The sequence below is a fragment of the Saimiri boliviensis genome, chromosome 19 (assembly GCF_048565385.1).
Source record: "Saimiri boliviensis isolate mSaiBol1 chromosome 19, mSaiBol1.pri, whole genome shotgun sequence".
NCBI classification, from domain to species: domain Eukaryota; kingdom Metazoa; phylum Chordata; class Mammalia; order Primates; family Cebidae; genus Saimiri; species Saimiri boliviensis.
Window position 1 is genome coordinate 34032813 of NC_133467.1, and position 16049 is coordinate 34048861.

Below are 16049 nucleotides of genomic sequence, written 5' to 3' on the forward strand. Positions count from 1 at the left end.
TCTGATCAACAGCTCCTCCACCTGACATCCAAGGCTCCCCGGGCTCTCTTGTAGGAGTTTCCTCAACAAACCACAGCAGCGGAGCCCTACTGGAATCCTGGTACCCTTAGCCGTATTTTTCAGTGGTTTGCAGTATGATTTGCACATCATTTTGGAATCATGCCATTTGTCTTGTCACTTCTGGGCATCAAAGTGCCTTACAGATAATTGGAGTCTATAGACCCTGTACCTCTTGTCTTCAAAAAAAGCTAGGGCTCTGGAAGTCTCCAAGGATATCTTTCTAGTGCCCAAGTTCAATGTGAAACTTCCAACCCGATCCAGACCAATGACTACCAGTGTCAATCTGAATCATCTTCAGGGACAGGGATTTTGCCACTTGACCTACTGCTGGATAGGACTTACCATTTCGTGCTACAGAAAGAACCTCCTGACTTCATCCAGTCTCCAGAGGTACCTGAGATCAGCAATACACATTTAGGATCACAGGCCCCTCTGAAAATCATCCCGCCTCATATGAAGTTGTGCACACAATTTCTAGGGTCTTCAATGGCCACAAACTCACATTAGATGGTGGATAGAGAGGAACAAAAAGCAAAGTGATGAGGCAGCTCAAGAGGGTTTGGAAGGTGCTTTACACAAGGTAAACACAAATCCAGGGACAGGGCAGGCAACGTCTGTCAGACTGAATGTTTTATTTCAACAGACATCCCTGGTTTAAAAAAAAAAAAAAAAAGAGTGGTGGCGGTGGGGAGGGTTCAACATTTCATCACACCTGACAGGGAGCAAAACTCCCATCCCAGAACTCAGAGCCCCTTCGGAGGCATCACACAAGTCTTTGCTAGCTCCAGGACAGAAAGGAGCTGAATTTTTCTAACTTGTTAAGAAAAATCTATCAAATATGTTCATTCTCGCAGAGGCGAGGGCTGGGTCCTTGGGGAAAGAGATCCTGGGCTTAGAGCAGCTGGGGTCCCAGAGGTGAAGCTGGGGGCCAGGCCAGCTGGGCTGGCAGGAAGGAGATCCTGGGAGCAATCAGTTCCAGAGCCCTAGAATCCGTATTTGGCTTGGGTCTGACGACGGCTGAGCTTGTTCTCTGACCATGTGTTCTTCAGTTCCAGCTCCCGCTCCTTGGCCTGTGGCAAGGAAGAAGGGGGAGGGGAGGGTCAAACTGGAACTCTGAGAAACACTGTCCTCTTGCCTCTGTGAGCTTCCCAATTTACAATCTTTCTCCTCTCAAAAAAATTATGGGGAAACAGCAAACCTCTTGAAAGACTTATCCAAGCAAAAGGGGAAGACCCCAAGAAAGCAAAGAAAAAAATCATTTCTTTGGAGAGGTATAAAGGCTTATGCAGAATAAAGACTCAAGAATCGCCGGGCACGATGGCTCAAGCCTGTAATCCCAGCACTTTGGGAGGCCGAGGCGGGTGGATCACGAGGTCGAGAGATCGAGACCATCCTGGTCAACATAGTGAAACCCCGTGTCTACTAAAAATACAAAAAAAAACTAGCTGGGCGTGGTGGCGCGTGCCTGTAATCCCAGCTACTTAGGAGGCTGAGGCAGGAGAATTGCCTGAGCCCAGGAGGCGGAGATTGCGGTGAGCCGAGATCGCGCCACTGCACTCCAGCCTGGGTAACAAGAGCGAAACTCCGTCTCAAAAAAAAAAAAAAAAAAAAGATAAGAAAAAAGAAGACTCAAGAATCCTGGTGTTTCCTCTAGTAGAATTAAAACTCAAAAGCTGAAATGGGAAATGGGTAAATGAAAACTAGAATTAGCATCTAAAAGGAAGAAAATCAGCTGCCTTAGACACCTAAGCAGCAGAGTAGGAGGGGGCAGCTTCAAAGGCTTGCACCAGTCAAAACGGAACACTAACTAACAATCGCTTAGCTTGGATATGCAGTTTTGCAGTTGTGTCAAATACAGTATGTGTGGTACCTTAGAAATTCAAACAATTAGGCCGGGCACGGTGGCTCAAGCCTGTAATCCCAGCACTCTGGGAGGCCAAGGTGGGTGGATCACGAGGTCGAGAGATCGAGACCATCCTGGTCAACATGGTGAAACCCCGTCTCTACTAAAAATACAAAAAATTAGCTGGGCATGGTGGCGCGTGCCTGTAGTCCCAGCTACTCAGGAGGCTGAGGCAGGAGAATTGCCTGAACCCAGGAGGCGGAGGTTGCGGTGAGCCGAGATCACACCATTGCACTCCAGCCTGGGTAACAAGAGCGAAACTCCGCCTCAAAAAAAAAGAAAAAAGAAAAGAAAGAAATTCAAACAATTTTAAAGTAAGGACTGAAGCTTTGAAAAACTGAGAGGTACAAGAATGACTTCTCTCTTCAGATCTCAACAACTCCTGGCTCTATACTGCATTCTGAAATGTAGAAGTACCACCCTAGAAAGGGGGTTCTCAAGCCCCCTCAAAAGTGATCTGATGCCTGTTCATTTCCTTTGGAATTTGGGGTGGGGGTTAAGAGAGTGGGTTTAAATAATATCATAATCTCAAATCCTTTCCCACAAACCACAAGATAGGGAAAGAATACAAAGGAGTTCCTGAAAGGAAGGTGAAAATACGACAAAACAATGAAAGCCAGATTTACCATGAAATCACCAACCAGAATGTACACTCCCCAGGAAAAGGGCCAGGAGAGGGTCTTATTCATATCTGTATCTCTGACAGAATTTAGTTCAATTAGTCTTAAAAAGATGTTTAGCCAGGCGTGGTGGCTCACGCCTGTAATCTCAGCACTTTGGGAGGCCAAGGCAGGTGGATCACGAGGTCAAGACCAGCCTGGCTAAGATGGTGAAACCCCGGCTCTACTAAAAAATACAAAACTTAGCTGAGTGTGGTGGTGGACGCCTGCAATCCCAGCTCAGGAGGCTGAGCCAGGAGAATTGCTTGAACCCAGGAGGCGGAGGTTGCAGTGAGCCAAGATCACACGACTGCACTCCAGTCTGGGCAACAGAGTGAGACTCCGTCTCAAAAAAAAAAAAAAAAAAAAGATGTTTCATGACTATTGACCCTTGAACAACATGAGTTTGAGCTGCACAGATACGCTCATGCGTGGATTTTTTTTCCATTAAATATTTAATATTTTAGAACTTTTTTTTTTTTTTTTTGAGACCGAGTTTCGCCCTTGTTACCCAGGCTGGAGTGCAATGGCGCGATCTCGGCTCACCGCAACCTCCGCCTCCTGGGCTCAGGCAATTCTCCTGCCTCAGCCTCCTGAGTAGCTGGGATTACAGGCACGTGCCACCATGCCCAGCTAATTTTTTGCACTTTTAGTAGAGACGGGGTTTCACCATGTTGACCAGGATGGTCTCGATCTCTCGACCTCGTGATCCACCCGCCTCGGCCTCCCAAAGTACTGGGATTACAGGCTTGAGCCACCGCGCCCGGCTATTTTAGAACTTTTTTGGAGATTTGAGGTAATTTGAAAACACAAATTGTGTAACCTAGAAATACTGAAAAAATTAAGAAAAAGGTATATTGCGAATGCATAAAATATATGTAGATACTAGTCTATTTTATCATTACTACCATAAAATATACACAAATCTATAGAAAGTTAACATTTATAAAAATGTACACACAAATACAGATCATACGTGGTGCCATTTGTAGTCAAGAGAAATGTAAACAAATTAAATCCTAACTGTGTAAAATTCACTGTAATACACACTGTACTAATGTCATAATTTCATAGACACCACCTCTTATTGCTATTGCAGTGAGCTCAAGTATTGTATCTGCTTAAAACACCAGATAACACTAATCATTTCCAAGGGAGCTGCTTGTCTCCTAGAACATTGCGTAACACAGCTAAATGTGCTCACTCAGTTCTTGTGTGTTTTTCATTGTGTACAATACCATAAATCTTTTTTTTTTTTTTGGAAACAGAGTCTCACTCTGTCACCCAGGCTGGCATAGGCACGATCTCGGCTCCCACCTCCCAGGTTCAAGCAATTCTCCTGCCTCAGTCTCCTGCGTAGCTGGGATTACAGGTGCGCACCACCACACCCAACTACTTTTTTGTATTTTTAGTAAAGATAGGGTTTCACCATGTTGGTCAGGCTAGTCTCGAACTCCTGACCTAGTGATCTGCCCATCTCGGCCTCCCAAAGTGCTGGTGGGATTACAGGTGTGAGCCACCACGCCCAGCCCATAAATCTTAAGTAACACCACAGAACCCATATGAAGTGCTACTAGTCATGCTAAAGTGTTCCCAAGCTGCAAAGGGATGACATCACAAGAAAAAGTTGACTCGTTTGGTATATTCTGTAGATTGGGGTCTGCAGCTGCAGCTGCCTGCCACTTCAAGACAAATAAATCCAGCATAAGGACAATTGTTTAAAAAGAAAAGAAATCATGCCACTGTACTCCAGCCTAGTGACAGAGCAAGACTCTGTCTCAAAAAAAAAAAAGGAAATTTATGAAGTTATTGTCACTGCTATGTCAGCAGGTCTGAAAACCCAGCACATTTTGCAAAACACAAAATGTGTTATCAGTAAGGATTCTGGTCAACAGTAGGCAATTAGTAGTTCGGTTTCGGGGGAAATCAAAAATTATACACATAGCCTGGGCTACAAAGGAAAATCCTATCTCTACAGAAAAAATTTTTTTAATTAGCTAGATGTGATGGCACACACCTGTGGTCCCAGCTACTTTGAAGGCTGAGGTGGATCATTTGAGCCCAGGAGATGGAGGCTGCAGTGAGCCGTGATTGTGCCACTGCACTCCAGCCTGGGTGACAGAGTAAGACCCCGTCTCCAAAAAGGAAAAAAAAAAAAAGTTATATGCAGATTTTTGACTGTTCAGGGTGTCGGCATCCCTAACCCTCTGTGTTGGCCAAGGGTCAACTGTATTTGAAAGCTGCCCAGTCATATTAAATAAATTGCGAGACATTCTAATTTCAAAAGACATTTTTGGATTACTTGTAATTCTGAATTATTTGTGTTGATGTTCCCTGCCACAGAAGTGGAGAATATAAAACCAACCTCTTCATCAGGTGGATGTTTTGTTAAATTGATGAATCAACTTTTTTTAGTTTTTTAAATTACTAGAGAAAGTTGCTATTTAAAAGAACCCTATGATAAGCCATTTCACTCTCCTCTTAAATTATGTTTTGGATATCTGGATTTTCACTTAACAGAGTTTTTATTCAAGCACCTGCACCTGAATCTTATCTGCAGTCAGACTGAAGTAGAGCAGAATAATTCTGAAGGATATATCCCCTCCTAGTGGCCACTCTGAGAACAGGAGGATGCCTGCCAGAAGATGGTCCCTGGCATCCGGGCTTCTAACCGGTACCTCAGCCTTCAAATTCCCAGATTTACAGGGATTCTGCCTGAGCCAGAGCCCTCAGCTCTCTCTCACCTGATGAATCAGATATGTGATCTGGTGTTTCCGCCGCTGCTGGCCTGTTGGCTGCTCACCTTTCTTCTGCAAGAGAAGAAAACATAGTCATTAATCCACAGGATGAAAGCAGAAATTTCTCATGTGCCCAGATGGTGTGGTGTTAGGGACTGAGAGGCCAATTCCACAGCCCAAAACCTGGGGAAGAAAAGTTGGAGCTGTTTTTACCTCTATATACTTACAAACCCTGTATTTTCATTAAAGCCATTAAACAAAAAACCCAAGCTAAGAACACTTGCCTGAAATAGCCTGCTAATATACCCTGCTAGACTGGAAATACTTTGAGGTCAGGATTGTCTTCTGCATCTTTGGTAATCCCACCAGATCCCTAGCACCCAGCACAGGGCTTTGGCCCCTTGGACGTGAGATCAGTTTTACTGCCGGCAGTCAGTCTGAAACAGTTTGTGGGCCAGGGCACAGGTGACCTTCTGCCCCCCTGCCAGGCACCCCCACAATCCCCATGCCCATCTCCCTTCAAACCCTCTTCATCTCTGTCCCCTTCTCCCCAGTCAAGCCAGATGTCTAGCCTGTCTCCTACCTACTGCTTACCAAGCTCGCTCCCATCAATCAGCTCTGGCTAAAACCCCGCCTTCCCCATTCTAGTAAGTGCCAGCAGCTTCCCTGGAATTAGAAATCTCATAATCACTCCACCTCTCCCCAATCTTCCAGCCTCCGCCCGTAACGGCATTGAACCCGTAACCAAACTTTGATGCAAATGATTTACTGTCAAAGTCTATATTGGTCTGGGCTTTCATTCTGCGGTTTTTCTGTTCTCTGCCAGAGTTGTCTCAGACTAGAAGCTTCCTAATCATCTCCACCCAACTCCCAAAACTCCTCTCTAGAGTCTCCTCAGCACTTATGTAATCAATTTGTGCTGTAATCATTTACACTCAAGTGTCCTTAAATCTCTTCTTCCCAACTATGCTGTCAACTCCTCAAGGACAAGGACCATATCTTTTTCTCCTTATAACAAAATCTACTTCAATACAATGAGAGGGTGGCAAGAAAACTCGAAGATAGGAAAATAGCAAATACTAACTGCTTGCTGCTATTGAATGTCATTTAATGTGACAGTTAAAGATGACATACATAAAACACCCAGCTCCGTTCCTGGCCCACGGTGAGCATTAACGACAGTAGCTATTACTACGTGACTATGCTTCTCGACCCACAGTTGGTAGAGCACACTCTCCTAAGTGGCTTTTCCAGTAAACAGTGATGGATCTACGCTGATCTCTAACCACAATCCTTTGCTCTGTCCTGTATGACCGCCAGCATTCAGTTAAAACAAACGGCTGGGGCTTGCATGGCCATCTGCGGCCACAGAACAAAGCAAAGCAAATGGGGGGAGGAAAAGGGAACAAAATCCTCGACCCTGGCCTTGCTGGTGCTGGGCACAAGTCCAGGGCTTCCCAACATTTTCCCCCAGTGGCAGGCTCATAAATACCCACATTTGCTGTTCTCAGCTACTAGGTGGAGATGTTCATCATACTGGCTGAAGAAAACTAGGACAGAGAAGGCAGGAGTGTGTTGTGGGAAATGTGATGAATAAAAGCACTGGACAAGACTACAGCTGGCTACAATAAATAATGGAGAGGACACAGAAGAGTTGAACGCTCAGAATCTCGGGACTCCAGGACTTCTGAGGTTCTGTTGTGCCCACACCTCAAAGATATGCTGGGCCAGGTACCAGCTTGAAACAATGAACTGAGGTCGGGTTTAGTGGCTCATGCCTATAATCCCAGCACTTTGGGAGGCCAAGGACAAGGTGTGTGGATCACTTGAGGCCAGGAGTTCGAGACCAGCCTGGACAACATGGTGAAACTCCATCTCTAAAAAATCAGATGGGTATGGTGGCATGCACCTATATTCCCAGCAACTCAGGGGACTGAAGTGGGAGGATCATTTGAGCCTGGGAGCCAGAGGTTGCAATGAGCTGTGGTTGAGCCAGGGCATGCCAGTTTGGGCAACAGAGTGAGACTCTGAAGAAAAAAAAAGAAAAAAGAAAACAAAAGGAAGGAAGGAGGAAGGGAGGAAGAGAAGGAGAGGAAGAAGATAATATTTTAAAAGAATAAAAATCAAAACAAAAAAAGCGAAAAACTTTAAATCAAAAAAAAAAAAAAAAAAAAGACGGATCTGACCATAGGGAAAAAGTAGAGCAGCTGTGGATTCTGTGCAGCCTGGGAAGGAGCCACAACCACAGGCTGGGAGTCCTTTCCAACCACTCAGTCTCAGCAACCAGACACCCCCATCCAGCTGGAGAGCTGTTAAAAGTACTGCAAAGTTCTGAAGTGCAGGCGCTATATCTGTGAGGTTTGCTGCATACTCTAGTGCCATGAGCAAAATGTGTTTACTAAAGATGCTGTGGCCGGACGAGGTGGCTCACGCCTGTCATCTCAACACTTTGGGAGGCCAACGCGGGTGGATCACGAGGTCAGGAGTTCAAGACCAGCCTGGACAAGATGGTGAAACCCCATCTCTACTAAAAATACAAACATAAGCTGGGCATGTTGGCAGGCACCTATAATGCCAGCTACTCAGGAAGGCTGAGGCAGAAAAATCGCTTGAACCTGGGCAACAGAGGCTGCAGTGAGCTGAAATCACACCACTGCACTCCAGCCTGGGTGACAGAGTGAGACTGTCCAAAAAAAAAAGGGGGGTGCTGTGACAATAACAATGGGGTGTGGGGTCAAGATGGGGTGTAAGACAAGATCTTGCTTTGCAGTTTCCCAAGTTGGCCACTCAGTAGACCTTTCCCACTTACTTTGCTGAAGGACTTCATGGTTTTCTCTTCTGTCAACGACTTAGTCATCCATTGCTGGGCCCCACTGAGCTGGTCATCACCTTTGATCTCTACAAAGTTGATTTCTTCCCTCCCTCGGTTCCTCTTGCCCTGTAGCCGCTTAAACTGGAAAAGAAAAAAAATGCAGGAGTCAGGAATCTGGGCAAGAGGATCAGCAGACGTCACTAAAGAGCCAGAGTTTATGGAATGATTTTGTGACTCACCAGTCCCAAGGTACCCTCATTTCTTCTCTCCGTCCTTTCACCCTGCCACCTACCAAATTCCCTTGATGCCAGATAAAAGGCTACTTCTACTCAGGTCTCCTGGACCCAAGGAAAGGGAAGCTAAGGGGTATCTCCAAACATGAACGAATGCAGAGAACCAGCGGTATAAATCTGCATTCAAATGGTACCTGCCTACCACTGTGCAATATACCCATGTAACAGACTGGCACACGTACCCTTGAATCTATTTTATTTTTAATGGCATCTGCCTCAAAGGACTGTATACAATTTCCATATTAAGAATTCAGAGTAGGCCAAGCAAGGTGACTCATACCTATAAAACCAGCATTTGGGAGGCCAAGGTGGAAGGACCATTTGAGACCAGGAGTTTAAGACAAGCCTGGGCAACAAAGTGAGACCCCATCTCTACAAAAAAATTAGCCAAGTGTGGTGGTGTGTGCCTGTGGTCCCTGGGAAACACAGCAAGACCTTACCTCTAAAAAATAAAAATAAAAAATAAAATTCCAAGCCCCCCAAAAACACAAAACTCTAGGATTTCTCCTTTAAAAATCAGTTCTTTGTTCATCTCTGTTCCTTCTAATTGTTTGGTATCATCGAATCAACAGACCCCACACCAGAGTGGACATTACAGACAAAGAATGTGGGGCTGCATAGAAAAGAAGCCTCATGTACACACACAGCTTTAGCTTTACTTCAAAAGAGTTTTTTTCTTTACTTTTCTGCTGGCTTCTCGACATGGATCAAAAGAGTTTTTAAGGGTAAAGAAGAAAAAAAAAAAGTCCAGTAAACTTTCTAGGAGACTGTTACTTTTTCCTCCTTTAAAAAAAATAAAAATAAAAATAATTGCGAATCACACAAGTCATCCAGAGGTGAGCCTCAAAGGGAATGTGGGTGAAGCAGAATCGAATTTTAAAACTCAGAAGGTTCAGTGAGACTCAGATCCTGATCTCAACATTAGTGGGGCCTTCTACACTCACTCTACCTATAAGAAACTGACTTTTCCACTAAGTCAGTTCTCAGCTAGGCTTAGCTGGTTCCCAAAGAAACCAACTATCAAACTTGCCAAGAAGGAGAGTGGATGAACACACTATCAAGCACAGGCAGAAGCATGCAAAGGAATGGATATGTTTCTGGGAAAAGGTAAGCAGAAAAGAGTTATTTTTTATAAGAACCTCCATGGAGAGGTAGCACCCTCTATTTCTGCAGATTCCTCCTAATAGGCTGTGACTTACCTGCAGATAGAACGGTATTTTATATCCTCAATAAGGGCCTGAAAGTCACAAGACATTGTCCTTTGACCTTTCCTTTTGCTGAAGCTTGGGAAAGCTCAGGAGCAGGGAGATACCATTATGCGAAACACAAGGGTTACTTAACATAGCTGCTTGGTGCCTCCCCAAATCCATTCTCCTCTTCTTTAGTGTGAATGAATCCAAAATTTTTGCTAGGCATATTACCATACAACTAAAACACTACATTTCCTAGACCGCTTACAACTAGCTGGATGTGGTGGCTCACGCCTGTAATCCCAACACTTTGGGAGATTGAGACGGATCACTTGAGGCCAGGAGTTCAAGACCTGCCTAGGCCAATGTGGTGAAACTTTGTGTCTACTAAAAATCCAAAAATTAGCTGGGCATGGTGGCACATGCTGTAATCCCAGCTACTCCTATTCGGAAGGCTGAGGCACAAGAATCACTTGAGCCTGGGAGGCAGAGGTTGCAGTGAACTGAGGTCGTGTCACCACACTCCAGCCTGGGTGAAAGAGCAACACTCTGCTCCAAACAAAAACATTAAAAAAAAAAAAAAAAAAAAAAAAAAACCCAAACAACTACATATGGCCACGTGAGCAGATTCTGGTGAGATCAAAGTGGACATGCTCTTGAGAATTTTCAGGAAGTCTCCTATAAAGGGGGGGAAGTGCTCCTCCTCTTTCTTTCTCTACCCTGCTACATCTCCAACACCAGTGTGATGGCTGTAGCTTTCTTTTTTTTTTTTTGAGACGGAGTTTCGCTTGTTACCCAGGCTGGAGTGCAATGGCGCGATCTCGGCTCACCGCAACCTCCGCCTCCTGGGTTCAGGCAATTCTCCTGCCTCAGCCTCCTGAGTAGCTGGGATTACAGGCACATGCCACCATGCCCAGCTAATTTTTGTATTTTTAGTAGAGACGGGGTTTCACCATGTTGACCAGGATGGTCTCGATCTCTTGACCTTGTGATCCACCTGTCTCGGCCTCCCAAAGTGCTGGGATTACAGGCGTGAGCCACCGCACCCGGCCTGGCTGTAGCTTTCTGTAGCTGCTATCGTGGACCATAAGAATAAAGGTCACAGCCAGGCCGGGCGCGGTGGCTCAAGCCTGTAATCCCAGCACTTTGGGAGGCCGAGGCGGGTGGATCACGAGGTCGAGAGATCGAGACCATCCCGGTCAACATGGTGAAACCCCGTCTCTACTAAAAATACAAAAAATTAGCTGGGCATGGTGGCTCGTGCCTGTAATCCCAGCTACTCAGGAGGCTGAGGCAGGAGAATTGCCTGAACCCAGGAGGCGGAGGTTGCGGTGAGCCGAGATCGCGCCATTGCACTCCAGCCTGGGTAACACGAGCGATAACTCCGTCTCAAAAAAAAAAAAAAAAAGAATAAAGGTCACAGCCTAGGGACGGCAAAGTGATAATCAGAAAGAGACTGAGACCAGGCATGGTAAATCACCACTGTAATTCCACCACTTTGGGAAACCAAAGCAGAATTGCTTGGGCCCAGGAGTTCAAGTGCAGCCTGGACAACAAGCAAGACCCCATCTCTACCCAAAAAAAAAAAAAAAAAAAAAGGGACTAGATACCTGACTCTGTGGAGCTGCAAAGCACCCCTGGCCTGCCTACCTATATCCTTCTTCCATGAAGAAAAAAGCTAACTTCCTTTATAAACCACTATTATTTAGAGTTTCTCAGTTACATGTTGCCAACCTAATCCTGATACAGTTTTGTCTTTTGTGTGTGTGTTTTTTAATTTCCTTTGGCTTCAGATGTGAAACATGGTGCCCAGGGGTCAAAAATGGTCACTTGCAGCTTTGTTAACTTACTGCTTCGTCATCGATGAAGGAGGCATCTGGGGCAATTTCCTGTGAGGGGACCAGGGCCGGGTCCTGTGCAGGATAGTAGCCACCACTGTAATAATCCTGCAGCCGAAGAGGAAAGAACACACTAAGTGAGGGCAGAGTTGGACAGGGGACAGTAAGGTGTGTCCAGAAACATAATATCCTCATCAAACAGGCAATGGTGAGACACCCACACTACAGCTTCCTCAGACCGACCAGTTAAAGACATAGATCCCAAGGACCTACCCTATAACTCAAGAACTATCCCTACAGCTTTTCTAAGCTACACTATCCAGACAGATGGGTATTTTTTAGGAAAGGGTAAGAAGAAATAAAGACAGTCTCTCTTGCTTCAATCTATACCCTGCTCCCTCAGCTAAGAGCAACTCTCACCCCTCACCTCTACCATGCCCTCAGCCCTGCTCCTCCTGCCCATAAGACCCCCACTGAGCTGCAATGCGAGCAGGGACAAGAAGGCATATGTCATGCCATTCCTGCTCCTCATTCTAGTTTGGTACTGTGGATACAGGGAACAGTCTAGACAGGGTGGGGAGGTTGCAAATCTCTGATTTAAAATAACCACTATTAGGAATGTAAGGAAACTTACAAAGCTGAGAACAAAGCAGGTTTGTTTACCAGATTTTTAGCTCAGGAATCCCATGATTCCCCTCAGAGTTGAGTGGCCCAGATGTTGTTGCAGACCGTAACGGAAGAGGAGGGTGACGGCAATGGCAAGGCCCCTGCTTGGCCAAGTCAGGCAGCCACAGGGCCAATAAACTCTTTCCTCCTTGCCTACACTTTTTCCTAACTCTTCCACTTCATCTTAAATGCCAGGAAATGCACCGCTAAGAACATTCGTTTTATGGTGAGGTAAATGAAAATCGGTTTAATACTCACTACATAAAAATAATATATGGCCCGGCGCGGTGGCTCACACCTGTAATCCCAGCATTTTGGGAGGCCGAGGTGGGTGCATCACAAGGTCACGATATCGAGACCATCCCGGTCAACATGGTGAAACCCCGTCTCTACTAAAAATACAAAAATTAGCTGGGCGTGGTGGTGCCTGCCTGTAATCCCAGCTACTCGGGAGGCTGAGGCAGGAGAATTGCCTGAACCCAGGAGGCGGAGGTTGCGGTGAGCCGAGATCGCGCCATTGCACTCCAGCCTGGGTAACAAGAGCGAAACTCCGTCTCAAAAAATAATAATATATAAAAATCCAGAGCAATTACAGTATGGATTTTTTATAACAGTATTCACAATAAGATACATTTAAATTTCAGCATCCCCTAGTGTATTTAAAATGTTTTACTTTATGTAGATTATCTCGATGTTTATAACTGCATATAGAATTCCAATTTATTGGCCGGGCATGGTGGCTCATGCCTGTAATCCCAGCACTTTGGGAGGCCAAAGCAGGTGGATTATCTGAGCAAGACCAGCCTGACCAACATGGTGAAACCCTGTCTCTACTAAAAATACAAAAATTAGCCAGGCATAGTGGTGGGCGCCTATAATCCCAACTACTTAGGAGGCTTAGGCAAGAGAATCGCTTGAACCCAGGAGGCGGAGGTTGCAGTGAGCCAAGATCGTGCCATTGCACTATTGCCTGGGCGACAAAAAAAATAATAATAATTTCAATTTGTTATTCATTTGCTGGGTTAAATCAGTGGTTTCTTGGATTGAAATAGCATCTTTTTGTTTTTCTGCCAAAGAAGTAAAAACACTTACTATCTTCCTTCTCCATTCTTTTTTTTTTTTTTTTTTTTGAGACAGAATTTCACTCCTGTTGCCCAGGCTGGGGTGCAATGGCACCATCTCGGCTCACCGCAACCTCCGCCTCCCGGGTTCAAGCAATTCTCCTTTCTCAGCCTCCCCCGAGTAGCTGAGATTACAGGCGCATGCTACCACATCTGGCTAGTTTTTATATTTTTAGTAGAGGCAGGGTTTCATCATATTGGCCAGGCTGGTCTCCAACTCCTGACCTCAGGTGATCCACCCACCTCAGCCTCCCAAAGGATTACAAGCATGAACCACCATGCCCAGCCTATCTGCCTCCATCCTTCTAACAACAACCTTAAGGGAAGACATACTGTCTCTGCTCAGCCTATAGGAAACAAGGTTTAACAGCAAAGATTTACGAAACACAATTGTTCTCAAAGCATTTGGTCAGAACAGGTTCTCCTCAAAGCCCTCCCTCCTGACTCATGCCCAGATTGAAAATAATAACATTGCCGGGCGCGGTGGCTCAAGCCTGTAATCCCAGCACTTTGGGAGGCCGAGGCGGGTGGATCACGAGGTCAAGAGATCGAGACCATCCTGGTCAACATGGTGAAACCCCGTCTCTACTAGAAATACAAAAAATTAGCTGGGCATGGTGGCACGTGCCTGTAATCCCAGCTACTCAGGAGGCTGAGGCAGGAGAATTGCCTGAACCCAGGAGGCGGAGATTGCGGTGAGCCGAGATCGTGCCATTGCACTCCAGCCTGGGTAACAAGAGCAAAAACTCTGTCTCTAAAAAAAAAAAAAAAAAAGAAAATAATAACACTGACCATTCAGAGAGTCACAGTGGTTGAAGGGACTTAAGTCTTCCAACCATCCCAGGCCGGCAGTAAAACTTGCTGAAGCTGCCCAGTCCCTGGGGCCAGCCAGCTGCCTCTGTTCAACTGCACCACTGGTGCCAGGTCCCCCAGCTGCTGCTCCGAGGAGCCCTCTACATCTTGGGAAGCTCTGACTGCTAGGAATTATCCCTTAAACCTACTTACAACCTGGAATTCTATACTTTCACTCTGAGGCCATCTGGAACAAATCTAAACAGCTCTTCCAAACAACAGGTGAATAAAATGTGAATAAAAAGTTACAATCACCACTTACTAAACATTCACTATTTTCCAGGAACCACCATGCTCAGCTAATAAAATTCTTTCAGCAAGCCTTTGAGTTGGGCTCTGATATCCCATTTCACACCTGAAGAATCTGAGACTGAGAGGCAGTTACTAAGTAACTTGCTCAAACTCAGCTTGGGATTCAAACCTCAACCACCCTCAGGATTCACTTTATTCTTACTTCGCACTCAACCCTCCAGATTCCCTTCTTTCCTCCTCGGCCCCACCTCTCCCTTCCTGTTTTCTCAATACTCCTCACCTCTGGAAACTCTTCTTAGACGAAGTGCTATCTAGAAGTCTATGCCGTAGTGCCCTTATCCTCATCACCCACTTTTGGGGACGCTATCCTGTAACTCTAAGATTAGAGACCAGTCCTCTTCTGCCTTCTCCTCACACCTCTCACCAGCTCCCACAATCAGATTTTGTTTTAACATAAGGGATGTGCTCCAGGACATCGGTCTAGGCAAATATGTTACAGCTAAGACCTCAAAAGCACAGGCAATAAAATCAAAAGTCGGCCAGGCATGGTGGCTCATGCCTGTAATCCCATCACTTTGGGAGGCGGAGGTGGGTGGATCACATGAGGTCAGGAATTCCAGACCAGCCTGACCAACATGGTGAAACCCAGTGTCTACTAAAAAATATAAAATTAGCCGGGCGTGGTGGCAGTCGCCTGTAATCTCAGTTACTCAGGAGACTGAGGCAGGAGAATTGCTTGAACCCGGGAGGCAGAGGTTGCAGTGAGCCAAGATCACGCCACTGCACTCCAGCCTGGGTGACAGAGCGAGAGTCCATCTCAAAAATAAATAAATAAATAAAAACAGGACAGGTGCAGTAGCTCATGCCTGTAATTCCAACACTTTGGGAGGCTGAGGCAGGTGGATCATTTGAGGTCAGGAGTTTGAGTCCAGACTGACTAACATGGTGAAACTCCATCTCTACCAAAAACGCAAAAAAATTAGGCATGGTGGCACATGCCTGTAATCCCGGCTCCTCAGAGGCTGAGGCAGGAGAATCGCTTGAACCCAGGAGACGGAGGTTGCAGTGAGCCAAGATCGTGCCACTGCACTCCAGCTGAGCAACAGAGCGAGACCCTGTCTCAAGAAAAAAATAAACAAATAAAATTAAATTAAAATAATAAAAATTAAAATACAAAAATTAGCTGGGCATGGGGGCAGGCACCTGTAATCCCAGCTACTCAGGAGGCTGAAGCAAGAGAATCTCTTGAACCTGGCAGGCAGAGGATGCAGTGGGCAGAGAGTGCGCCAACTGCACTCCAGGCTGGGCAAAAGAGCAAGATTCCATCTAAAAAAAAAAAAAAAAAAGTACAAAAACAAAAAACCCACAAAACCAAAATTTGACAAATGGCACTATATTAAACCAAAAAGCTTCTGCACAGAATAAAGAGACAGCATGTAGAATGGGAGAAAATATTCATAGACTATCTATCTGACAAGAGATTAAATTGAAGAATATACAAGAAACTCAAACTTAACAATTAACTCCTGATCACAAGGTCAGGAGTTCGAGACCAGCCTGGCCAACATGGTGAAACCCTGCCTCTACTAAAAATACAAAAATTAGCCGGGCACAGTGGTGGGTGCCTGTAATCTCAGCTATTTGGAAGGCTGAGGCAGAAGAATT

The 16049-nt window shown here is 45.6% G+C and overlaps 1 protein-coding gene across 1 annotated transcript in view; it reads right to left on the minus strand.

Annotated features, from left to right (window-relative positions):
- Positions 1–609: 609 nt before the first annotated feature.
- The window catches only part of PRCC (proline rich mitotic checkpoint control factor), a 36771-nt gene continuing 21331 nt past the window's right edge, over positions 610–16049 (minus strand). The window contains exons 4-7 of the mRNA XM_003937859.3: positions 11506–11601; positions 8170–8313; positions 5367–5432; positions 610–1130 (exon numbers count right to left, since the gene is read on the minus strand). Coding sequence (XP_003937908.2) covers positions 1044–1130; positions 5367–5432; positions 8170–8313; positions 11506–11601 — 393 coding nt within the window. The 3' untranslated portion in view covers positions 610–1043. The remainder of the gene's footprint in view (positions 1131–5366; positions 5433–8169; positions 8314–11505; positions 11602–16049) is intronic.